Raw genomic sequence first — 22,134 nt, 5'->3', positions numbered from 1 at the left:
ACCAGTAAGGAAGGAGGTCCTGGTGAGTCACACCTCTAAACCCTCCTTCGCTTCATGTCCCCTGTGCCAGGCTCAACTACTGTAACGGGTTTGGTTAGGACCCAATAGCAGCACAAATACATGCAGGTATCGATGGTAACAAACTTTATTGGCTTTGGTGCAGGGAATAATCAGAGTCACGGCGCTGCAGGTAGCCACAGAGGAGACTGGAGTTACACCTACTCTGAAGAGCTGAACAAGGTAACCACCAGTTAGCCACAGGAGCCGACAGGCAGAATCCAGAAGGGGACAGGCGAGGATCGTGGTCAGGGACGGAAGGCTGAGGTGATTTCCAGGAGATCGGTCAGGCAGGATAGTCAGAGGCAGGCTGGGTCGAAACCGGGAGATCAGGCAGAATAACGCTGGAGAGTCTGGTGCGAGCATCGAGAACAATCTGGCAATGAGTGAGTGTGGAGTTGGGGCTTAAATACAGCCAGAGCAGAGAGCACAGGTGAGAGGAGTTGGCTTGATGAGAGGGGTGTGTCTGATTGGCAGATTGAAGCAGGTGCAGAGTGTGAGGCAGAGATGAACTGTGACACAATCTGTAGCTTTTCTCCATATACTGTAAAAAAAAAAAGATGGATTGATTACTGTACACCATTGACTGAGATTAAAGCATTTTGTGCATATCCCAACTGATCATTACTGAAAATAAAGGGAAAATAAATGTAAACAAAAATATCCTCTTGACTTTGCTGTTTTCTTTTGGAAATGATTGCAAACAACATGAAATTTGTTTTAAATCTTCATATTTATTTATTTAGAAGTAGTTCTCTGGTTTGCAACATATGCCCGTTGTACAAGGAATATTACAGAGAGGTACAGGGTTATACATTTGACTCTGTCATGTACATAGACTGTACTCCGATTTTCAGTTGGGTATCCAAACAATGGAGATGTCCGTATAGCTTTAGGCAGTGTCAAACCTGCTCTACGCTTCCTCAATAAATGTCAAAAGTAGCATTAAAGGGCACATGACACAGTCCAAAACTTGTCAACATCACACATGTACTAAACCACCCAACCAATCAAAGGTAAGCTGAATAATCACATCATCGGGGAACACTCAGCATCATTTCCAATCACTCAAATTCCCCTCCAACAGAATCACTGGAATATTTGTATCCATGCATACATAAGTATACTATATATGGTAAAAAATATAGAATTTGGAATAAATACTTATATAATTTTAGAGCAAACTGTCAGACAATACTTGTTATATATTTTTCACAATACTGTATGTACATGTATTTGGGTAAATGTGCATGAACAGATAAAACTATATATTTAACCCCATGTGTAAAAGATTTGATTTCACTTCTTTGGTGTTGAGCCAGTTATGAAACCATCTTCCATATGGGTCACACTTGATCAAACATATGGATGTAATTTACTTTAAGACGTAATACGCAGGCACGGAAGACCAGATATACCAAATATTTCCCACAGCACAGATCGGATTATCCTTTAGCTGTCTGACAGTCTAATTTCCGACCCTTGATATACAAACAACTAGTTACGATCAGATGTGCTGCAGTGCTGAGTAAAAATAAAATCTTTCTGATCCTGTGTAAATGCAGCCTCATTGTTGAGAAGATCTGTGCTACTTTGTGACTCAACAAATCATGTTGTAGAGTAAATTCAGCCATTGTTTATACTACTATATAATCAAGATACTTTATATAAGGGATTTGTCTTCATGTTATAGAGTCCCATATTAGCACCTACATGAGTAAAGTGTTTGGGGATGACAGAGCTCTGGTGCAGCATCAGTGGTCAGATCACACTGCAGCTCAGAAAGAAAGAATGCATTTATTATGACTGAAGCAAACCGATTCATTTGGAATCTTTCTAAAAGTAATAATAAGAGCAGAGATGTTTAATCTGTCAATAAAAAACATTAACCGAAGACCCCCTAACCAAAGAGTTCATTGTGAAGTTGCAGCCCACAATCTTGTCTCTGTACAGTGTGATTTGTTTTCTGACGTTAAATGCAGACTGGACCGCCATAGACCACAGATACTGTGTGGCAGTTGTTAAAGTATGTGGTATTCCCCTTTAAATTCCACCTTCAGTAACTCAAACAAGCCTCAGTCAAACAGGAGATAGTTGTCCAATATCCTCTCTAGAGGAGCTTTCTGAAATCAGATAAAGTAATCCAGGCAATCATCAGAGTTATTTTGTCTTGGAGACAAAATATTTATGACAGAAAGCCTGTGTTGCAGACTGGAGCTATGGAGTTTTTAAGGCGTGGACATTTACCAGACAGGGGTGGTAAAACAACACCACTGGTTGCATTATGTGCATGGCAGAAGTTGGCCTTCTTAGGTGTAGACAACTAAAGTACTTGCTTAAGTTTAAGAAAAGAAAACTCTTTCTAGTGGAAACTACTAAAGTCAGAATTTCTCCGCCTCTGCTGTGGCCTTTTTGGGGGTGGTAGCAGTTCAGCGCATGGGAGTATGGTTATGTATTAAAAATATTGATCCCTTTTTTCCTGTAAACTTCCTGACATTGCTGGACATTTGTGGGATTCCTGCAGGGGTCACTGAAGGGGAACTGTTAAGTTGTAAACATTTTTATCAGACCAGCACTCTTGTTTTCAGATACTTTAGGAATATGGGTGTACACTTGTGGAGAACAAAAGAAAAAGGACTACACTGTAAAATGGGGGATGGTCATCTGATTAAGACTAGACCAAAGTCACTGTCTCCTATAGTTTATGATTGAAAAGGTAGTATTTGATTTATATTGCTTCTTTTACGACTCCATCTCATAAACAACCCATTGCTTTTGGTTTTTAACATATTTACCATTTTGAAATATGAATGCCTTGAAGCAGGAACAAAGTGTCAGTTACTTGAAGAAAGGCAGATCTGATCTTTGTTATCAAGATTAATAAAATATTCAGACTCATTCCTATGTCTGCCATATCCACTGACAGCCTATCTCTCTGTTAGTCCCGTGATCCATGCCGTTTTAGTTAAGATGCTACATTGTTTTCTTGGAATGTATCACAGCCAGCCTGACATTCATTGTGCATTTTGTAGCAGTTGCATACAGGATTTGATTTGAAACAAGCAGGTGAACAAGACATACTTTATATTTGAACTTAGGGACGAAGAAAGAGAGCGACGTTGATCATGAGAACAGACAGTACTACAACATACTGTTGTTTAGTACTATAAGACAGTCAGTAGGGGGAGTAACTGTGTATTGGCATGCAGCACATTCTGAACAGTACAATCTTCTTATTAGAAGACTTTTGTCTTTCTTTAATCAGGAACATTTCATCCCCAGCTAAACCATTTGTTTTTCCATAATTCACAGCTGACGATCACCCACGTCCCGTATGTGACAAACATCATTACTATGGCAAAAACAATACATTAAATATTGTCAAATATCCACTGAACGATTGGAAATTTCACCAGACATTTTATCCTATTATAAGTCACGCTTTTGGAGATATATAGTTTCTTGGACACCAATATTAGAGCCGACTATTTACTGTACACAAACACAATAAAAAAAAGTGCAGTAGAAAATACAGTTTATGTGTTTGTTTATGATTATAATCTATTAGAATAACATTCTATATATACTATGTTCTCAATAATGGCTTATGTCCAAATATGAGAGAATGATGTCAATGTCATGAAGGAAAAAAATAGAACAATGTTGTATTTAGTATATTGGATAGGTAGATCATGTGCTTAGTATTTTGCTTGAAGAGCTAGTTGATGATGATAAGCAGCAGTTCGTCAGAGTCTCTTCATCCACTCGCTAGTACATCCGTCCCTGCACTCTCTTTATATTCCCACCCTCTCCCCTATGTAATATCCTGTCAATCACACTCGTCGCCATTGGCGACATCTTTATCGTCAATTTGAACGGGCCCTGATAGTTGTCTGTCCACTGAGTGGTTGATGCAGCATATCCATAAACACCCACAGGGCATGTTGGCGGGATGCGGAAGAAAAATGTGGGCGTACATCCTGGACTCTCCAGTCTCAGAGGGTTATATGTAGTTCCACGGTAAACAGAGCTTATCCAGTTATTCCACTGGGTATACAGAGTCTCATATAGTGTGCCATATCTTTAATTTGACCTTTTCCCTCTTTGTTGGTGGGCAGAGGTTCTTGAAAATTGTAAGGTCGGAGGTCGGCAAACTAAAGTGATTTGGAAGTAAACAGGGTTAGCCTGGCTCAGAGGAGATCTGTGGTAGAAGAGGGCTCAGAGGCTCCGGGCGCAGCGTGGGTCTTCAGAAGCTCAATTATCTCTTGGTGGGATGCTCCCTCTGCCACCGACAGTGCTGTCTGTCCATTCTATGGAAAAACAGAGAGCACATGTTACTGCTGCAGTGACTCGTCCTGTCCTGACAGTGGCAGTGTTGTGTTTCTCTTTCTCTAGCTGTCTTGATGCAGGCAATGCTACTAAGCTGTAAACAGCAATGAAAGAGCTGGGTTCAGCATCTGGAAATAGGTTTTGAGCATTTTTCTCTTCTTGAAATGCCAGATGAGATTATGATTTGTCACGTTCCTGTAAATCTGATCTAATCATTTTCTTCCTAAATTACACATCAAAATGAGTGAAACAAAGATTAGAATAATTTCGGCTGATAAGCTTCCTTGCATCGTGCAGAAATTGCCTCCGTAATAAGGCAGGGTTAAATAATAAGCCTGAGGAGGTTTTGTAGGATGTAATGAAAGGGAAATGGGGAGGAAATGTCCAAAAGCATGCAAGACACAAACACCAGTTAGAACATGTTTGACACTTTAATGTGAAAACATTTAATCCTTGCTCTGAATACTGCAACAGAAAATGTGCTTCTTATGCTATTATGGAGCAACAGTGGAGGATTTTGCATTGCTCATTGCTCTTATTGATAAAAAACAAACAAATGTTTGTGGTTTTGTTGTAGAGTTCTGTATTCATCAGCAGCTCAGATTTTTGTAGCTGCCTTGCATAAAACCCATCATACTCACCACTTCTGGAACAAGTCATGCTCTATTAACAATTAACAAAACATGAGAATGCTTAATCCATCTCTTTATAGTTTGCGATGGTGTTCTTGACACTGAGACGTCAATGAAGACACAGCAGTGGCAGTGCTCTATAATGCCGTATGTAATTTCCTGCATCATTCTCCCAGTGTTTCCTGGTGTTTTCTATTTCTTCTTCTAATCAAAGACATTACATCAAACTAGAACAGACAGGGCTGCACACTGAGAGAGAGACCTCTCGTCTCATGGGAACACAGATGTTTTAAAACGGTGTGAATGATACGGATTAGACTTTGCGTTAAACACACCGTTTGTCTTACTTGCATGTAATATAAAGTTGTTTGCTATACCTGATGATTTCCTCAGTTTCGAGATGTTTGTCACCCACTGGCACTAAATATAGTCTGTTGTCATGGAGTCACATGGCAAATATTCTACCAGAGGCACATGGTTAATGGTGACGGGTCACGTCACCTAATTTAGTGATAAATGGCACAGGTGTGTGGTGGGAGCGTGTTTGTTGAAGTTGCAGAGAGAAAAACAGTTCTTACCGCATGCATTCACAAATTTAATTTAATTCAAAAGCAGAGTGTGAATGATTAACACAATGAAGGAAAACAAAAGTTAAGTTATTTGCACAATTACTAACACCTCAACAAGAAGCAGAGGTCCTAAGAAGCAAGCAATAAACAGACAACTCAAGGTATGCGCGTCAAGGACACAATCTTAATGTTTAACACACCACTGTAACTATCCAAATTGGGCCAATTAGTCACTACAGTTATAGTAATGTTGTAAGTGTTGAATAAGGAGTGACAATACTTGCATCCTTTTAAAGCCCACAGTTGGATGCAAGTGTGGAGGTGGGGCTTATGAAATGCTATGAGCAGTAGCAGCAGTGTTGCAACAGTGACTATGTTTGCATGCACACTTATATCCCAGTATTATTCTGAATATGACAATATTCAGATATTGTTGTTTATTGGATACAGATCATGCAAACAGCCGATTCCATTAGGATATTACGGAAAATGCCCTTTTACGATTAAGACATGTGGGATATGCCGATATATTATTCAGAAGCATTCTTTGAACAGTGCATTCAGAATATTCATCTCAAAAGGGGTTTTTACCACAGTTTGTGACAGTTTACGGTTTACAGTCAGCTCTTTGTGTTGCTATGGTTGTTGTACACAAACCAATTAGACAACAGTTTGCAAGGCTGCAAGGCTGATGAATGGCCAGAAAAAAGCCACCATTTCTGTTTCGACGGAGGAGCGCCTACTTTTAAACATTATGAAATACTTGGATACCAACAGGTTTTTGGATATTCGCAAACATCACAATGCCACCCGTTTTAAGAAGGTGGTTGAGGGAATGAAAGAGGGGTGGCCGAACAAGTACACCACCAGAGAAAAAATTCCAAAAAATCCTATTTTCCACAACTGCATGTAAACGGGAATATTAGTGGAATATTGATTTTCATTAGCCATGTAAACAGCTTAGTAGGACTACTCAGGAAAAGGGAATTTTGTGGATTTAAACACAAAGTCACAGGACTGCAAGGAGTAAGTGCAAAGCACCAGTCGTAATATGGCCTTTTTTGGGCTGAAGATGGGGGGGAAATCTAGATAAATCAATAAGTTACTAGGTTGAAGAATCAATCAATACTATGCATGGGTCAGACACCAGCCACTGTAAGCTTGATACCCTTACTGGGCAGTGAAATACTCAGTATATACAGTATGTCTGTGTGTGAGCCAGGCATTAGGAGCTGTGTGACCATTTATGCAGTGCAAGCTGCAAATGATTCGCTGTTGAAATGAATTCCACTTTGAGCTTCCCCTCAGTAGGGATCACTTTCTTGCCATTTGCTCCACATATAAATACATGCTTCATCCAAGTCAGTGAACACCTTTATTTGTCTCTTTATTTTATATATGTAGCGTTTAAAACAGGTCTGTCAGTATTTTTCGGTCTGTGTTGAGCTGCATTCTGCTATTTATATAAAAGTGTGATATTTCAAACTTGGCAACACACTAAGGCAACCGTTCATCAGCGGGACTGCAGGCTTCAACATCAGTGGTTGCCAGTGAAGTGCATAAACAACAAATGCCTCAATTTATGTCCCGTTACAAGAATAAATAAAAATGTACACAGAGAGTGTGGACAATCCAAACAAGATCTCAAAGAGGTCTTGTATGTCAGCGACACATTGAGAAGGCATCTCAGCTCTGACACCTTCTAAACCGTCTTGGGTGAGAGGTGAAACAATTCTGTCCAGTTGACAGAGTGATTTCAACCTTTCAGTATAAGAGTATACCTTATCTATGAGGCTGAGGTCACAGCGACCCGTCTCCAGCAGCATACCAACGATGTTTGTGTGTCCATGTTCGCTGGCACACATCAGGGCCGTGGAGCCCTCCCTGTCCTGGGCATTTACATCCGTACCGCAGCTCAGGAGCAGCTTCACCATGGCAACGCGGCCATGGCTCACCGCAAGCATGAGTGCCGTTTGGCCCGCCTAGGGAAAGAGGAAGATACAGAGAATTAGAATTAAACGGTGAGAGGGAAGGTATGAGGGGGAGATAAAGAGATTAAGAGATGCAGGGTTGGGGAATGAGGGAGGAAATGGAGGAAGACGAAGGGAACGTACTTTCAGTGAAAGTGGCAAATTAAAATGTGTAAAAGAGGGGAGCAGAGTATAATGATTTGAAGTTAAACCATTATATCTGGACTATATTTCGGAACACAGGTTAAAACCCTCACAAAGTCTCACAGAAGTTCATTTTCAACGTCCTGCCTGAAGATTGAGACCTTATACTGTGTTGATGAATATGTAAACGGTACATTTGAGGGGTCCCTTGACTTCTTTAACATGCTATTCCCTCCTATCTATAAATTTACTTTGGATTGCACTCTGGATGGCCTTTCTGTCGGGAAAAACTAGCTGATGTTACTGGTGTATTCCTGTAAAGTGACCCACTTTTAACAATATCCTAACATGCACTGATTTCCCCAGAGGATTGATTAAATCCCCATGCCTGAAATACAACTTCCTGTGCAACAACAACACATCACATCGCCAGCAAATCCTTCGATATTCAGTAAATTAAGAGGACCCCGATGAGTCAGTGCAGGCATATATATTACCTGTCTGGAGCAGGCATTGACGTCACCCAGTCTCAACAGTTGTTGTGCCACCTCCAGGTCATCAGCGCTCTCAGCAGCCGTCAGTGCAGCGAGCATCACTGGAGTGTAGCCTGCCTTGTTCACATTGTCTGTCTCACATAGACCTGAACACACAAACACAGTGTTTTACTAAGTCAAAGATAGCATGCAAAATTGTACAGGGTTTAACCACCTTATCTAGCCACTCTTTTCAGTTAAAATTCTGTATTTATGCTCTAATGTGGTTCATTCAGCTGTGTGTGTGTGTGTGTGTGTGTGTGTGTGTGTGTGTGTGTGTGTGTGTGTGTGTGTTTGCATCTCACCAGTATCCAGCAGCAGTTTGACCACAGGGAAGTTTGAATGCGACACACTGTAGTGGAGGGCCATATTCCCATTGCCGTCAGTCAAGTTAACTACGTACGGCAGGAGAGTGGGTGTGGTCAAACCAACTTGTCGCAGGTATAACCTGACGGTATCAGCCTGCGAGTCTTTCTGACTGGAGATCTTGAACCACTCCTGGTAGAGCACAACTAAGACCTGACGCTGGGAAGGAGTGAAAAGATATAAATGAAAAAGCCAACTGTGGCGGCATTTTCACGATTCCCTGAACATCAATTTTACTGTTTGTGCAGCTAAGAAGCTTGCATCTTCAGCCTGAGGAACGGCACTCTAAGCCACTTTATTTCAGTCAGTGAGGTCGGAAGAAGAGCGTGAACGGAGGATCAACAAAGGATAATTTTCCCTAAACAAAACTCATTTTCATCATGGTTTCAGAAACTGACTAACCGACAACCATCAACATTAACTCTTTGATAAAGTACATACAATCGTTTTCTACAACTATGAAGAATTGAATTTTAAATACATTCTTACCATTTCTTTATCTGGGGATGAAACCTCTTCCATGCGGTCTTTTACATAGAGGCAGGCATCTATAAACCCCTGGTCAACGTTCTCCCTGCAAACAAAGATCAGACAACGTCGTAAGGAGCAGTCTTTTTTTTTTTTTAAACCCATCCTAGTTAAGAAAAACTTTCAAGCAGACCAGGAGTATTTGGAAGTGAAAAAAAGATCCAAATTTAACCCAGCATGCTCCACATCTGCTCTATCCATTGCTTTTTTTTTACTGCCTTTTCAGGTTTCATGTGGAAATACCACATAACCTATGTCTAAGTCTGCATAACATATGGCTGAGAGACGGCTACTTGGGTTCTTGTGTAAATTCTGTCTGGGATGAAAACAAAAGATAAAAGATGTCTTGTGGGCCTCTGCAGCGTGCGTACACACACACACACACACACACACACACAGTCAACGGTCTGACTCATTGAAGACATATGCAAACCTTGAGCGTAAAAGTTTACACTGATTCACTGCCCAGTGCTCTCCACCAGGTGCTCATGCTGCTAATCTGTCATACAGTTCATCTCATGCTCACTGTGTGCTGTACTCCAGCCATAACACACACACATGTATTAGCACACACGCGTAGGAAATTATCAGACAAGTGCTGAGTGATGAGTTAATATAAGTCCTGCCTTCTCCCAGGTGTGGTAGAAGGGGCCCCTCAGGCCCTCAGCCCTGTCCACATACCTGAGACAGATCTGTGATCAGTCAGTGACAAGGGGGACAACACAACCGGTTATTTTTTTTCTGTCAGACCTCTGGCACTGTAGGGAATAAAATGTGTCTGTGTTTGTGTCTGAGACCTCGATTAGAGTCAGAGCAGCTTATTCTGTGTATAGGAACAATCTGTGTGTGCTCGTGTGAAGCTTATGTATGTAGAAAGAGGTGTACATTAAGTGTGTGTATGTGTATGAAACAGAGGCTTATAGAGTGTGAGTATGGCAGTGAGTCTGTAAAAGCTATTAAAAGGTAAGCAGGGTTGTACAAAAGTGAAATTAGGTGTATGGATGGGTTTTAATTGGATTTCTCTATGTGAGTGTGTGTGTGTCCCACTGTATATTGAAGCGTCATTCAGCACCTGTCTCAGTCTAAAGTATGTAGGCTGTAGCTGGACACAAAACAAAGCACTCACTTGTGCTTACCCGACAGACGTCACAGTGTCATCTCTATGGCTGCATTGTGCTTTAATTAAATTCACTACATTACCTGTGTTTACATTCCTCATGAATTTAATCATTTAAGCTACAGTGGGAAGATCAACCAAGTTTCATTACTGAAACTGTGCAGTTGCTGTGTTTGTTTTCTTTCATTCACTGTGATGAAGAGCGTAGGTCACAGTGAGCAGAAGTCTTGCAGTTCAGATTGTGTTGCTTTGTGTTACTGTACAAAGATTTAAAAAAAAAAACATGCCTGAGCGGGGCTTTTTTTAAACTTGCCTCAAGTAGTCTTCACTTTCAACAACATCCTTATCAGCCTATATTGACCAATCTCAGCTCATAAGGTACCGTAATCATAATCACAGTTATTTTGGTCAATATTAAGATCACAAATATTAACATGATTAACTTTAGAAACATCATGCATTTATTGCTTTCTTTTTAAAAGTGGATTATCTTGAACTTTAAATATAGTTAAATAGCAAAAACAAATGTACAACATGTTTTAAAAAACTATAAATACTGGCGTATATATGAATTATATTTAATTTATATAAAAATAAATAAGATTAACTATGTTGGGCACAAGTGCACTTCCACAACCTACTGAAAAAACATATATTACATATATAAAACTCACAAAAATAAATTGTGTATGTTGTAGTGCAAAATACAATACAACCTATTGAAAACTCATGTGGAGTGGAACCTGAAGCTTAATTTGACTCAACATAGCCCAGATACAGAAAGGATTGACAAATTGATAGCTCTTTTTACTTAACATATATTCAACATTTGGTTTTCAACATATTCCAGCCAGTAACTCAGCGAAAATGTGCAAAAGTGCAGGTTTGCTTGATTCATAACATAAGACAAATTGAGCATCATTGTAAAACAGAAGGCTACACAATAGTTTTCATAATCATAATTGTAATTGAAAACAAAAATTTGATTAAATCTTATTATGCATAGCCTCCGTTACTATGGTCACAACTATAAGTGAAGCTTTACTGTCTGTCGCACCCTTCAGCCAGTTCTTCCAGGAGCTCCTGGCTGCCTTCTGGATCCAGCAGGTCTCTTTGACCCTCCTTCTCTGCAGTCGCAGCACCTTCTCCCTCAGCACCCTTCTCTGCATCCTTCTCCTGGGTCTCCTCTCCCTCCACAGGCTTCTCTGCTGACTGAGGCTCTGTCTCCTTTTCCTTCTCTACCTCTGGTTCTGAGCTGTCTTCCTCTTCTTCCACTTTGGACTTCTCATCTCCACTGGACTCTTCGCTGGATGTCGACTCATAGCTGGAGGTGGACACACAGAATTGGACATGTGCACAATTTTTACAGCATAACTACCTAAATCATCTACTTTATACCGTCTATGATAAAGCTTGTGCGTTCTCTATCCTGTGTTGAATGCCTATAGATGACCGAAAAAGTGAGAAAATACTTTCTAGCATATCATTTTTTTTAATTATGCAGGACATTAAATGTTTTTTTTCCATCATGGGCTTTGGAACACTGAACTCATGATTCATCAATAAAAGTTATGTGTGTACAGAAATGAGAAAAATACAGAAGCAGCCACATCAATGAGACACCTAAGCAGGTAAAACTAAAATTAAAGCCGTTAAGTCAACACAGGCCAAGGCTAGCTAAATACTAACAGGTCATTGAACTGTAGACCTCAAGCATGATGTGAAAAAGATGCTTGTCTTATACAACCTTGACCCACATATCCAAAACATCCTTCACACAGTTAAACATATACATGAAAATCCATAGGTATGTTTGCACACTCACATATGCAACACTGGACAAAACCCAACCTTGTTCAATGAGGAAAGGCTGATGATATATTTAGAGCTGTGGAGGTTGGTGTAGTGTGCTTGTGTGTGTCTGTGTCTGATCACTGAGGTGTATCATGAGGGAACCTCTGTGAGGCTGATGATCAGATAAGCCTTATATTGAATTCAGGCTTATTGGTAGACACACACACACACACACACACACACACACACACACACACACACACACACACACACACACACACACACACCACAAGAGGCGTTCAGGGCCACAGCATTCCCTAGATTCCAGAGGAGCTCAAGGGAGAGCAAAGATAGGTTGGACCATCCAAAGAGAAGAAATACAAACAGCAGCCCACTTCCTGGTGTGGTCAGAAGACTAAAGATGGCCAGAGAAAATATTGTTGTCTGAAATGTATGTCTGTATCTGTACCTAGCAATGGAGAAATATCTACTGTCAAGAGCAGGGGTTACAAACTCAGATGAAACAAAGTAGATGAGGACCATCTTATATAACTTATTAAGGGTTATATAAGAGGCATATCCACAAATGACTCATTATTTGTTCAGGAGAATGGCTATGTTTGCAGATCAGTCTAAAACAGGGAGGCAGAAATAGACTTCACCAAAGCTCTGACAAAACGTAGGTAAGGTGAGCGGGCCATAAAACAGAGAAGCGCAGGAATGTAACAGCAGGAATGCAGGAATAAAACAAGTCTCCTAATGGCAGCCATTTCATGATATGCGAGGCATCATAGATATGAAACAAGTGATGAGGAATAATAGAAATATTGTATGGAGATAACGAGAAGCAAATGGATCATTAGAGATGTGCATGGTCACAAGATGGTTTTGCCATCTGTGGGATTTTAACACAAAATGGGACCAAGTCTGATAAAAAATAACCAGTAATCATCCAAATGTCTTGGGTGCTGCTGCTTTTACAGAGAAGTGGATCACTGCGTTGTGTGTACTACTGAGGTAAATACTATGAATGTGTGTATAGATAAAAGTCTGTCAGCACAGTTGCATTGTGGGAACCCACTTCCCATCTGAAGTCAAAATCTGGTCCCAATCAGGTTAACCAAATCCTTTTTTAGGACGAGACTTGGTTACACGTTTGGGTTAAGGGTTTAGATTAGCAGTCATGGTTAAAGATATGGGAAGCATCCCAAGCTAACGTGTGTGTACTTGTGTGTATACAGGAGCTTCATGTTATAACTGTAACACCAGACAACTAACTTTAATCACAGCATCCACAAAGAAGAACCCCCTTCTTTGAGACACACCTTTGTTCTTCCGACCACTACCATCTGCTTACTTAAAATTCATCAGCTTTTATGTGCGCATCACACACAAACACACAAACACAAACACACACACACACACACACACACACACACACACACACACACACACACGCACACACTGCATCCAGCATCAGCAAACGCTGACATAAGCACACTTGGACAAAGCACTGAGGTATCATCAATACGGACAAAAATATGCACACACATCACATAATGTACAACACATATTCATATGCACATGCATTCACACTCCTAGTAGCAGCAGTGAGGTCATATTCAGGGCAGTGTGTCTTCAAGTGAGCCTTGACGACTTACAGCAGGAAGCAGATGTGTGAAACTCGCTGTGGTCAAACTCCAACAAATTGGCTTACAACCTACTTGTACAAATGTTCTTGAGGCAGGTGGTAAGACAGACTAGGGATACCATTGCTTGTTGAAAATCCAACTGCTGTCCATGGATTAAAACATTTTAAGGATGAACATATATTTATCTGACTGAAATTCTTCATGATGAACTATAATAAAATTCTCCAAATTTGGCCTTCATGGGCAATAGATTTGAGCATGTTTGCTCATTATACTGTATACATTAATATACTGTATTATGTTTTTTTTTCTCTTTCTACAGGACCAGTACATCTAAATTAAATCATATAAATAAAATGGAACATAACATTCAGTTATTCTGCAACAATGTCCACAAAGGATGAGTGATAATTTCCCTGAAGAGTAACAAAAACCTAACATGGACACTAATAAAAATGCACAAAGAAAACACACTGCAGCCCACACAAAGATAGTCATCAAATAGAGAGATTGGACGCTGATTAAAGAGAAGATTTTACCCTCCATTCACCCCAACAAACTTCAGGTTTTTCTTGGCTCCCTTGTTCCCCTGCTTGTCAGCAACACCATTTTTCTTCATAATAGATTTAAGACCTGGTCAAGAGGAGGGCAGAGGGAGGAAGAGAAATGGAAGAGAAAAGGGAGGGTTGGAAAAATTAATTAGGCATTTTTGGAATGTGTGTGTGTGTGTGTGTGTGTGTGTGGGTGTGTGTGTGTGTGTGTGTGTGTGTGTGTTCTCATATGTTTCCATACCTAAATACAAAAACACAGTCAGTGGCTCAGATAAACATTTAAGATCTGCCATCCCTTAACAAAAGGGTTTACACAACTATAAAACTGCATCATTACACCTTGAGCCATTGCTAGATGCATGATTTGGTAGCACTGTTGCAACATATTACCTAAATTAATTTTAGTCCATGCGAGAGTCATATATACTGTAATATTTTCCTTTAATAAAAAAGTATTTATATTTCAAACAAAGAAGGATGAATGATTTCTGAAGTCTTTTTTTCTCCAACAACTTAGTAACTGAGTTACATCAGGCGGTAAGTCTAAAGGCTGAGTGAAAACAATACATCAAACTGATATTGGTAGCTCATGGGACCACAATAATGACAATAAAGGTTTGCACATGTTGGCTTTATTTTGTTGTGCAAGTCTATATCTACCTGACACCCAGAAGTACACCCTGAAACATGCAGTGTGTGAATGTATGTGTAACATTTTGAGCCTGGATGATATTGAAAATACTTTTGAATTCAATTACAAGCAAATATAGCTCATAAAATAGTGTGGAATCCCTCTGTTGGCAGAGAAAGGGGAAGCTAGGGCCCCATCTGTTAATCCATACAAAGACAACGATAAAGCCAATGTGAGTGAGCACATTGTCAGGAAAAATAACTTTTCTTTATAGGAGTACCTAGCAAAGATTGCCAGTGTGAGCTCATTAAGTTCTTTAAGGATTACGCAAGTGAGACATTTTGAAAATTGCTATTGTGGTTATTTTGGCTCTACAAACGTTCAGGACCTCCCAAAGTATTTCCAGGGCAATATACTAAACACAGGTCAAGATTATAGGCTGTAATGATTGACAACATACAACCTTGACATTGTCAGGCTTACTTATGTATGTAACAACCCTATAATTGATGCTGCATGGGCCCTTTTGCTGACTCCCCTTGGCTCTAAGCCCGGTATGGATGTCTTAGTTGCGCCTGACAGCAAGACATGGTGCAGTTGACATAAGGATGTGGCTTTGAGCCAAAAACCACCAGCGGAAAAGATCTGGCGACCACCATCTAAGAAGAAGAATGCTTTTTGATCAACTATTTCTCATAACAGCAGAGAGAGAAGTTAAGAGCATATATGGCATTTTAATATATCCCCTTACTGTCTCTTAATAAATAAAATAATGGTTTAATGTAACCTTCCTGTATTGGGTCAGGGACACTGAGATATTTCACTTGGCCATACAAATCTCTTAGGCTCAACTTGAGTCTCTAATGACAGGGATGAGTGCGGGTTCTCAATGCAGCAGTTGTAGTTTCTGTTTCCAAGATTTGTAAGTAAAACACAGATGTAATTTAAAAAAAAAAGGAAATATCAGATGTCAAAGATGTACAGAGCAACCACAAAGAAACAGTGTCAATCACATCACAAAGCACAGGCATGCACACACACACACACACACACGCACGCACGCACGGACGCGCACACACACACATACACACACACACACGTATCACTTAATACCACTCCTATTCACCCAACACTGAACTTAAAATGAACTTTCAAGATAAAATATATAGTGATATCACAGTTATTCTGTACTCCAGCTCCTGGGCCAGAAACAGAACAGTGAGACATCGAGGGAAGGAAGAAAGGCATTGTTCGTTTGATTTGTGTGAGTGTGTGTGCTCGAGTGTCCATTTGACTGTATACTGTGTACTGTAAGTTAGTGCTTGTATGCATATGTGCGCATTTCTCTGTATGAGTTTGTGTGTGAGTATTTTGTAATAAGTTTGTCCACCCTTGTGAAAGACAGACAATTACTGTATCTTTGAAACGCAGTATAATTGTGCTGCCACCATAGGTGACCAAAAGCATAATATTATGATGTTTGTTTGCAGTTTTTTACTCATTCTCAGCTTACCTTATTTTACCTCCATTGCAGTAATGTTACTGTGACTCTAAGCCGGTTTAAATATAAAAGAGAGCTAGCATTTGTATAACTTCTGTGTATTGTAGGTTATGAACTAAAGAGGAGCTGGTTGTGCAAACTGATTTAGAAATGAGAGAAGTTTTAAGAGAGGATGCTACAGCAGAGTAGATTTAGAGAAAGGTAAAAAAAAAGAAAATATACCAGTAAGAGATGACGTAACTATGAACTAGAAGGCAAGATAGACATTTTCCTTTCAGGTAGACCACTGAACATAATTGGGAGAGTATTAGTGTGTGACACTAAATCGTGAAGTCCATACCACACACAGACTCATTAGACTACTGGCAAAGTATCAGAGAACTAAGTACCTAGAAGAGTAACAGCTATTATACTGTATGTCAGGGGGAAATTAAATCCTTTTTTGTGATTTTTTTATTTTATTTATTTTTTACTTGAACTGTAGATACTGATATCCAGTCACAGTGACAGTGTTCAGTGTGTTTTGCTGCATTATGTCTCAACAAACATTCAATCAGTGAACAGTCAATGCGGCTGCTCCCTCTTGTTCCACTACTGCCTGTAATCTTTCATGCTGATTGTCTATCAAAAGTTTTCTTGTTTTCTAGACGCATTTTTGATGAACGATAGTGGTCAGTGTCAAGCTTACTGACAAACACATTGCATTACTTGTGACTACTTCATAAAAAAAGCAAGCTTCTGTTTGCATTAATAATACAGCATTTTTTTAGGGGTTGTCGGCACAGACACCCTGTTCATAAAATATAAATATTGCAATACTTTCATCCGTGGGCCAATCACCATTGTGTTGCCTCATTTGGCGATATATAGTGACTTCAGACATTTTTTTAAATTAAAGTCACAGAGTTAGCCACTTTAACTTGAGATTAAAATTATTATAAAAAACGGCTATGCAGTTGTATTTAGCATTGAAGCTCTATCGAGGGAAACACACATTAAATCCAAGGAAGAATCCTAAAAAGAGGTCGAGTAATACCAACACAATAATCCATGTGTTGACATAGTACTTTTAATAGCAGCGCCAAAATAATTTTACAGCACATCATTAGAGTATTTCTAAATAATAGAACTGGGCCGGTGTGGTTTCAAGTTGCAGTGAAAGGAAACAACAGTCACTAAGAAACAGACCAGCTTGCTGTAAATACACAACCTTGCTGTCAGTTAGATAGTAAGAGTGTATTACATCAGACGTGTGCTGCTATGCAGGGTGAAACAGTCTTCCTTAACTACTAAAAAGCACTATACTCTGCAAGTCACACCACTGAAATCTGCCCAACCATTCTGTCAGCGTTTGGCTGTTCCTGTGGGCCTTTTTGTTCAAGGAGAAGCATGGACGGTAAATTAATATTCAAAGCTACTGAGTGTTACGTATACACTTTAATCACAAGACTTCTTGGCAGAGATCCGAAGGAACATGTTGTAATTAAGTGGCATGGAGAGTAGGAGCTGGGGAAGGATCATTATAGTGAAGCATGTGTAATGGATTCAGCTCGCTCATTGAGTCTATTACAAATATGTAAGCAGGTATGTGATAGACAGATGCACAAATGTGTAGACAGTATAAACCATGGGATATTAACTGAACCACAGGCCTACCTTGTTCTTGCTGTTTGCTGGCAGCAGCAGCTTTCTGGCCTGGTGAGTAGAAGGCGGAGAGGACACTGAGCGAGCTGACCAGTTGACTCTGAATAGAGCTCATTTTGGAAGGACCAGGCTTCCCTGCTGGTTTCCCTGTTGCTGCTGCTGCAGGGACTGCCTTCCCTGCAGGCTTGGCTGATGCTCCTTTCCCTGCCTCTGCTCTTTTCCCTGCCGTCTGTTTCTGTGTGCTGGGGCTTTCCTGCTGGCTGGCCGTCTGTTGAGTTCCAGAGCTGCTACCCAGCTGTGCCCACTGCTCGCCCAGAAGCCCTGTTAAACGGGTTACAACTTGGCCCAAAGCCGCAGGCGATGTTGGTGACTCACCCGAGCCTCTGCGAGGAGGCTGGGTCTCGCCTGCATCCCGGCGTAAGGCCTGGGCTTCACTTGAACCTCGACGCTGGGTTGTTTCCCTGGAGCCCCTGCGCTGTGTCTCACTGGCATCTTTGTGAGGGGGTTGAGTCTCACTGGAACTTCTGCGTGATCCCTGGGACTGAGGTTGGGCGTCACATGACCCCTGGCGAATCGGGTGGGTCTGGGCTTCTTTTGATCCATGACTAGTAGGTTGCGATACACTTGATCCCCTCTGTGGTTTTTTAAACTCTTTGGAGCCCCGTCGAGTTGCAGTGGTTTGTGACTGTGCTTGAATCGATTTGGGACGAGTTTGGACTTCACTGGAGTCTGGAGACGAGCCCTGGGTCTCAGTCTGAGGTTTTGATTGAGATAGTTTCTCACTGGACTCCCCAGGAGGCTGCTTTGTCAGGGCATGGTCCTCAACCTGAGACAGAGATGGGGCCTGATGTTTTACTTGTGGTTCAGGGAGCTGTGCTGGGGTTTGGGCCTCGAGCTGAGGTGGACCCTTTGCCTGCACCTGGGGCTGGGTTTTTGTGTGGGGCTGGGACTGCTGTAATTGAGTTTCACTGGATCCTCTACGAGGACGCACAGGTGCAGCCTGTTGTGGAGAAGGTATTGGCTGTGCCTGCTCTGCTGAGAGTTTTCTTCCTCTCTGGGGTCGTACAGGAGCTACTGTCTTCACTGCTGCATTCTCTTCTGTTGCTACAACAACAACCACCGTGTCAGTGACCACAGTTTCTTTGATTGTTGCACACACAATCACAGCTTCTGCTGTTTGTTCCTTCTCTACAGTTTCCAGCGCAATCTGTGCTGTTTCAACAATTTCTGGTACTTCATTCTTTGTGGGTACAATTTCTTTTGTTTCTGAGACAGTATGTTCTGTAACTGTTGAAATCTTAGATTTTCCCTTTGCATCAAGTGGACTGGTACTGCCTTCATTCTGGCATACAATATCTGTAACTACAGTTTGTTCGACTCTGCTTTCTGTAGCAGTAATTGAACTCTCAACCACACTTTCCCTGTCTTCACTATCTCTATGAATTATTTCATTTGTTTCCTTATCTTCCACTCTTTCACTGACCACAGTACATACATCCTCTACTCTTTCACTGCCTGCACTTTCTCTCACTTGACTTTCTGCTTCCGCACCTCTGGCTGGATTGTTATCCTGTCGTCTTTCAAGCTCTGTCTCTGTCTGCTGGTCTGTCCTCTGTGCTTCCACTGTCTCCGTCACCCTGTCCACAGTGTCCACTCTGTCTGTTTCTGTCCCCCGGGCTACACTGTTGGCCCTTGGTCTCTGCGGATGGTCTGTTTCGGTCTCTCCCTCTGTTTCTGTGACTTGGTTTACCCTTTCTGCTACAGGCGTCTCAGTCATCTGATCCTGAGTGGCGATCATCTCAGTTACCGTGCCCCGTTCCATGCTGTCGGCTCTAGGTCTCGGTTGGCTCACAGCAGCTACTTCTGTCTCCATCTCCTGTCTGTGTGTGTCAACTTTAACAGTCTCTGTTCCTTGATCTATACTTCCAGCCATAGGTTCGGGTACATAAACTTCAATACAGATTCTATCTGTATCTGTTCCCTGATCTACTGTACCAGGTGATTCTGTCTCCGTCTCTTGGTTGGCTAAATCTACTTTCTCTGTCTCTGTCCCTGTGTCAATGCTCTCTCTTCTCGGTCTGCTGTGTGATTCTGGAGTACACACCTCCACTCTCACTCCATCACTCAGTTGTAGAATTTTCTCCTCTTTGACCTTGTTCTCATCTATTTGTTCTTTCAAAAGATAATTAGTTCTCTCCAGGTCTTGGCTAGCCTGAGTAAGTTTAGCCTCCAGTATCATGAGCTTCTCCTGCAGAGTCTGCACACTGTCCTCAAGTTTTCCTCCTTTTGCTGCATCACCTTCTTGATTACTGCTAGCCTCTGTGCCTTTCATAGCCCCCCTTAGTGACATTAATTCCTGCCCTGCACTGTCCTGTGATAGCTTTTGCACAGCATTCTCCAGTCGACTCTCCAATGTCTCTTTTTGTTTGTCAGATTTTTCTGACAGCTGCGTTTGTCTCTCCGATTCTTGCTCTGACAACCCACCTATTTCCCCAGGTGCTGAGGGACTCTTTAAAGATTTCTGATTTATCTCCCCCTCTTTTTGCAACACGTTACCTTTTTCTATAACCCCTTGTTTCCCTTTCCTTGTTACCAGCTTTGTTGGCACAGGCTCTGAAGCTTCTAAACCTCCAGTGGGTTGAGTAATCAGAGCTAAGTTGAGCCCTTCTGTTGGTCTGTGTCCTTGTAGAATGTGTGTCCCAGAATCAGAATTCGGTGCTATTATAGAGGATGCTGCTAAAACCTGGGCTTGAGCCTGGGCTTGAGCCTGGGCCTGGGCCTGGGCCTGAACCTTGGCCTGGGCCTGAATCTGGGCCTGATTATGGGCCTGGAGCTGAACTAGTAGCTTCTCCCTTTCCTCCCTCAGTAAGCAGATCTGAGACTTCAGTTCTGGGATGGTTTTGACCTGCTCTTCCAGCTCCCTGACCCGCTTCAGTGCCACTGTGATCTGCTGGTGAAGCCCTGTCCGATCCTGAGGTACACACCGTCTCTCTGTTATGTCCGGTGAAGCACGGAACACATTCTCTGTGGAGCCACTCTCCGGTGTTCCCACAATACGGTCCGGACTGCTTGAATCGGAACCTTTCCGCTGCTGTAAGGTGATGGGCATGCTTGATGCTCGGAGCAGGTTCGGACGACTTTGAATCTCCCCAGTTTTCTCTTCAACATCCAGAGCCCCGGCTCCTACTTCATCTCTAGGCTTTGTTGAAACGTAGCCAGCTCCCTGACTGGTTGTCCCCCTGCTGCTCTGGCTGGAAGTACCCCCTTCACTTGCCCTGAAGTCGAAGATCTGTTGGACCTCTGACACTCGTGATTTAGGCTTAGGCCCCAAGGTGGACGTCCCAGACCATGTGCTGTCCTTCTCCTTAGGGACAGGCCTGGCCCCATGTCCGGGAAGGCTGAAATTTCTGGGCAGAGTGCTGAATTTTGGTGGGCCCTTGACCCTGCGCTGAATGTGGACCCTTTTGATGGTATTGCCTTTTTCAATGTCATCAACATACTTGAGGAAGTCCAGGTCCAAGTGAAAACCATAGGGAGTCTCCACTGAGTAAGGCAACTGCTTCCTCTGAACACCGCCCTCACTTGCCTTGGTCTGAAAGCCGTTGGCTGTAAGGAATTAACATGAAAATCAATCAATCAATCAATGTTTCGCCTCTTCCTACTACAAATAACAACAATAGCAATAATAATAACTTTTATACAACTAAAATGCATTTACATGCAATTGCTTTATAAAATGAACATGAACTAAATCACAGATTATCATCAGCATTATTATTCCTTTTCACCCACTTGTACAGACAGGCTGTACTGTGCTGCACACATGGTGCTTCATTATGTAAAACCATATCACTTACTGGGAAGCAATTATCATGCAGTGATTGTGCCAAAACAAACTACTCATCAGCATGTAAAATGATGCTTGTGCTGTGTCAACTTATGATTGCAATATGAGACAGGGGACGCTTATCACCTGAAGGAAATAAACCATTCACTGCTTTTGGCCACATACAGTACAGGAAATAAAATGTTGAACCCTTTATGTCAGATACTGTAACAAAAATGTGTTTCTATGTGACTAATTGCTTACAGAAAAGTAGGAACCATCTGATTTGT

At 41.5% G+C, this 22,134-nt stretch overlaps 1 protein-coding gene across 1 annotated transcript in view; it reads right to left on the bottom strand.

The window, feature by feature from the left end:
* Positions 1 to 4,000: 4,000 nt before the first annotated feature.
* The window catches only part of kank4 (KN motif and ankyrin repeat domains 4), an 82,676-nt gene continuing 64,542 nt past the window's right edge, over positions 4,001 to 22,134 (bottom strand). Inside the window, exons 3-10 of the mRNA XM_083940486.1 lie at positions 18,031 to 21,624; positions 14,231 to 14,324; positions 11,303 to 11,569; positions 9,090 to 9,174; positions 8,540 to 8,759; positions 8,199 to 8,341; positions 7,369 to 7,569; positions 4,001 to 4,367 (exon numbers count right to left, since the gene is read on the bottom strand). Coding sequence (XP_083796612.1) covers positions 4,248 to 4,367; positions 7,369 to 7,569; positions 8,199 to 8,341; positions 8,540 to 8,759; positions 9,090 to 9,174; positions 11,303 to 11,569; positions 14,231 to 14,324; positions 18,031 to 21,624 — 4,724 coding nt within the window. The 3' untranslated portion in view covers positions 4,001 to 4,247. The remainder of the gene's footprint in view (positions 4,368 to 7,368; positions 7,570 to 8,198; positions 8,342 to 8,539; positions 8,760 to 9,089; positions 9,175 to 11,302; positions 11,570 to 14,230; positions 14,325 to 18,030; positions 21,625 to 22,134) is intronic.

This window comes from Echiichthys vipera (genome assembly GCF_963691815.1).
Source record: "Echiichthys vipera genome assembly, chromosome: 3".
Lineage (NCBI taxonomy): Eukaryota > Metazoa > Chordata > Actinopteri > Perciformes > Trachinidae > Echiichthys > Echiichthys vipera.
The sequence above is the reverse complement of the archived record's forward strand: the minus strand, read 5'-3'. Positions and strand labels throughout refer to the sequence as shown.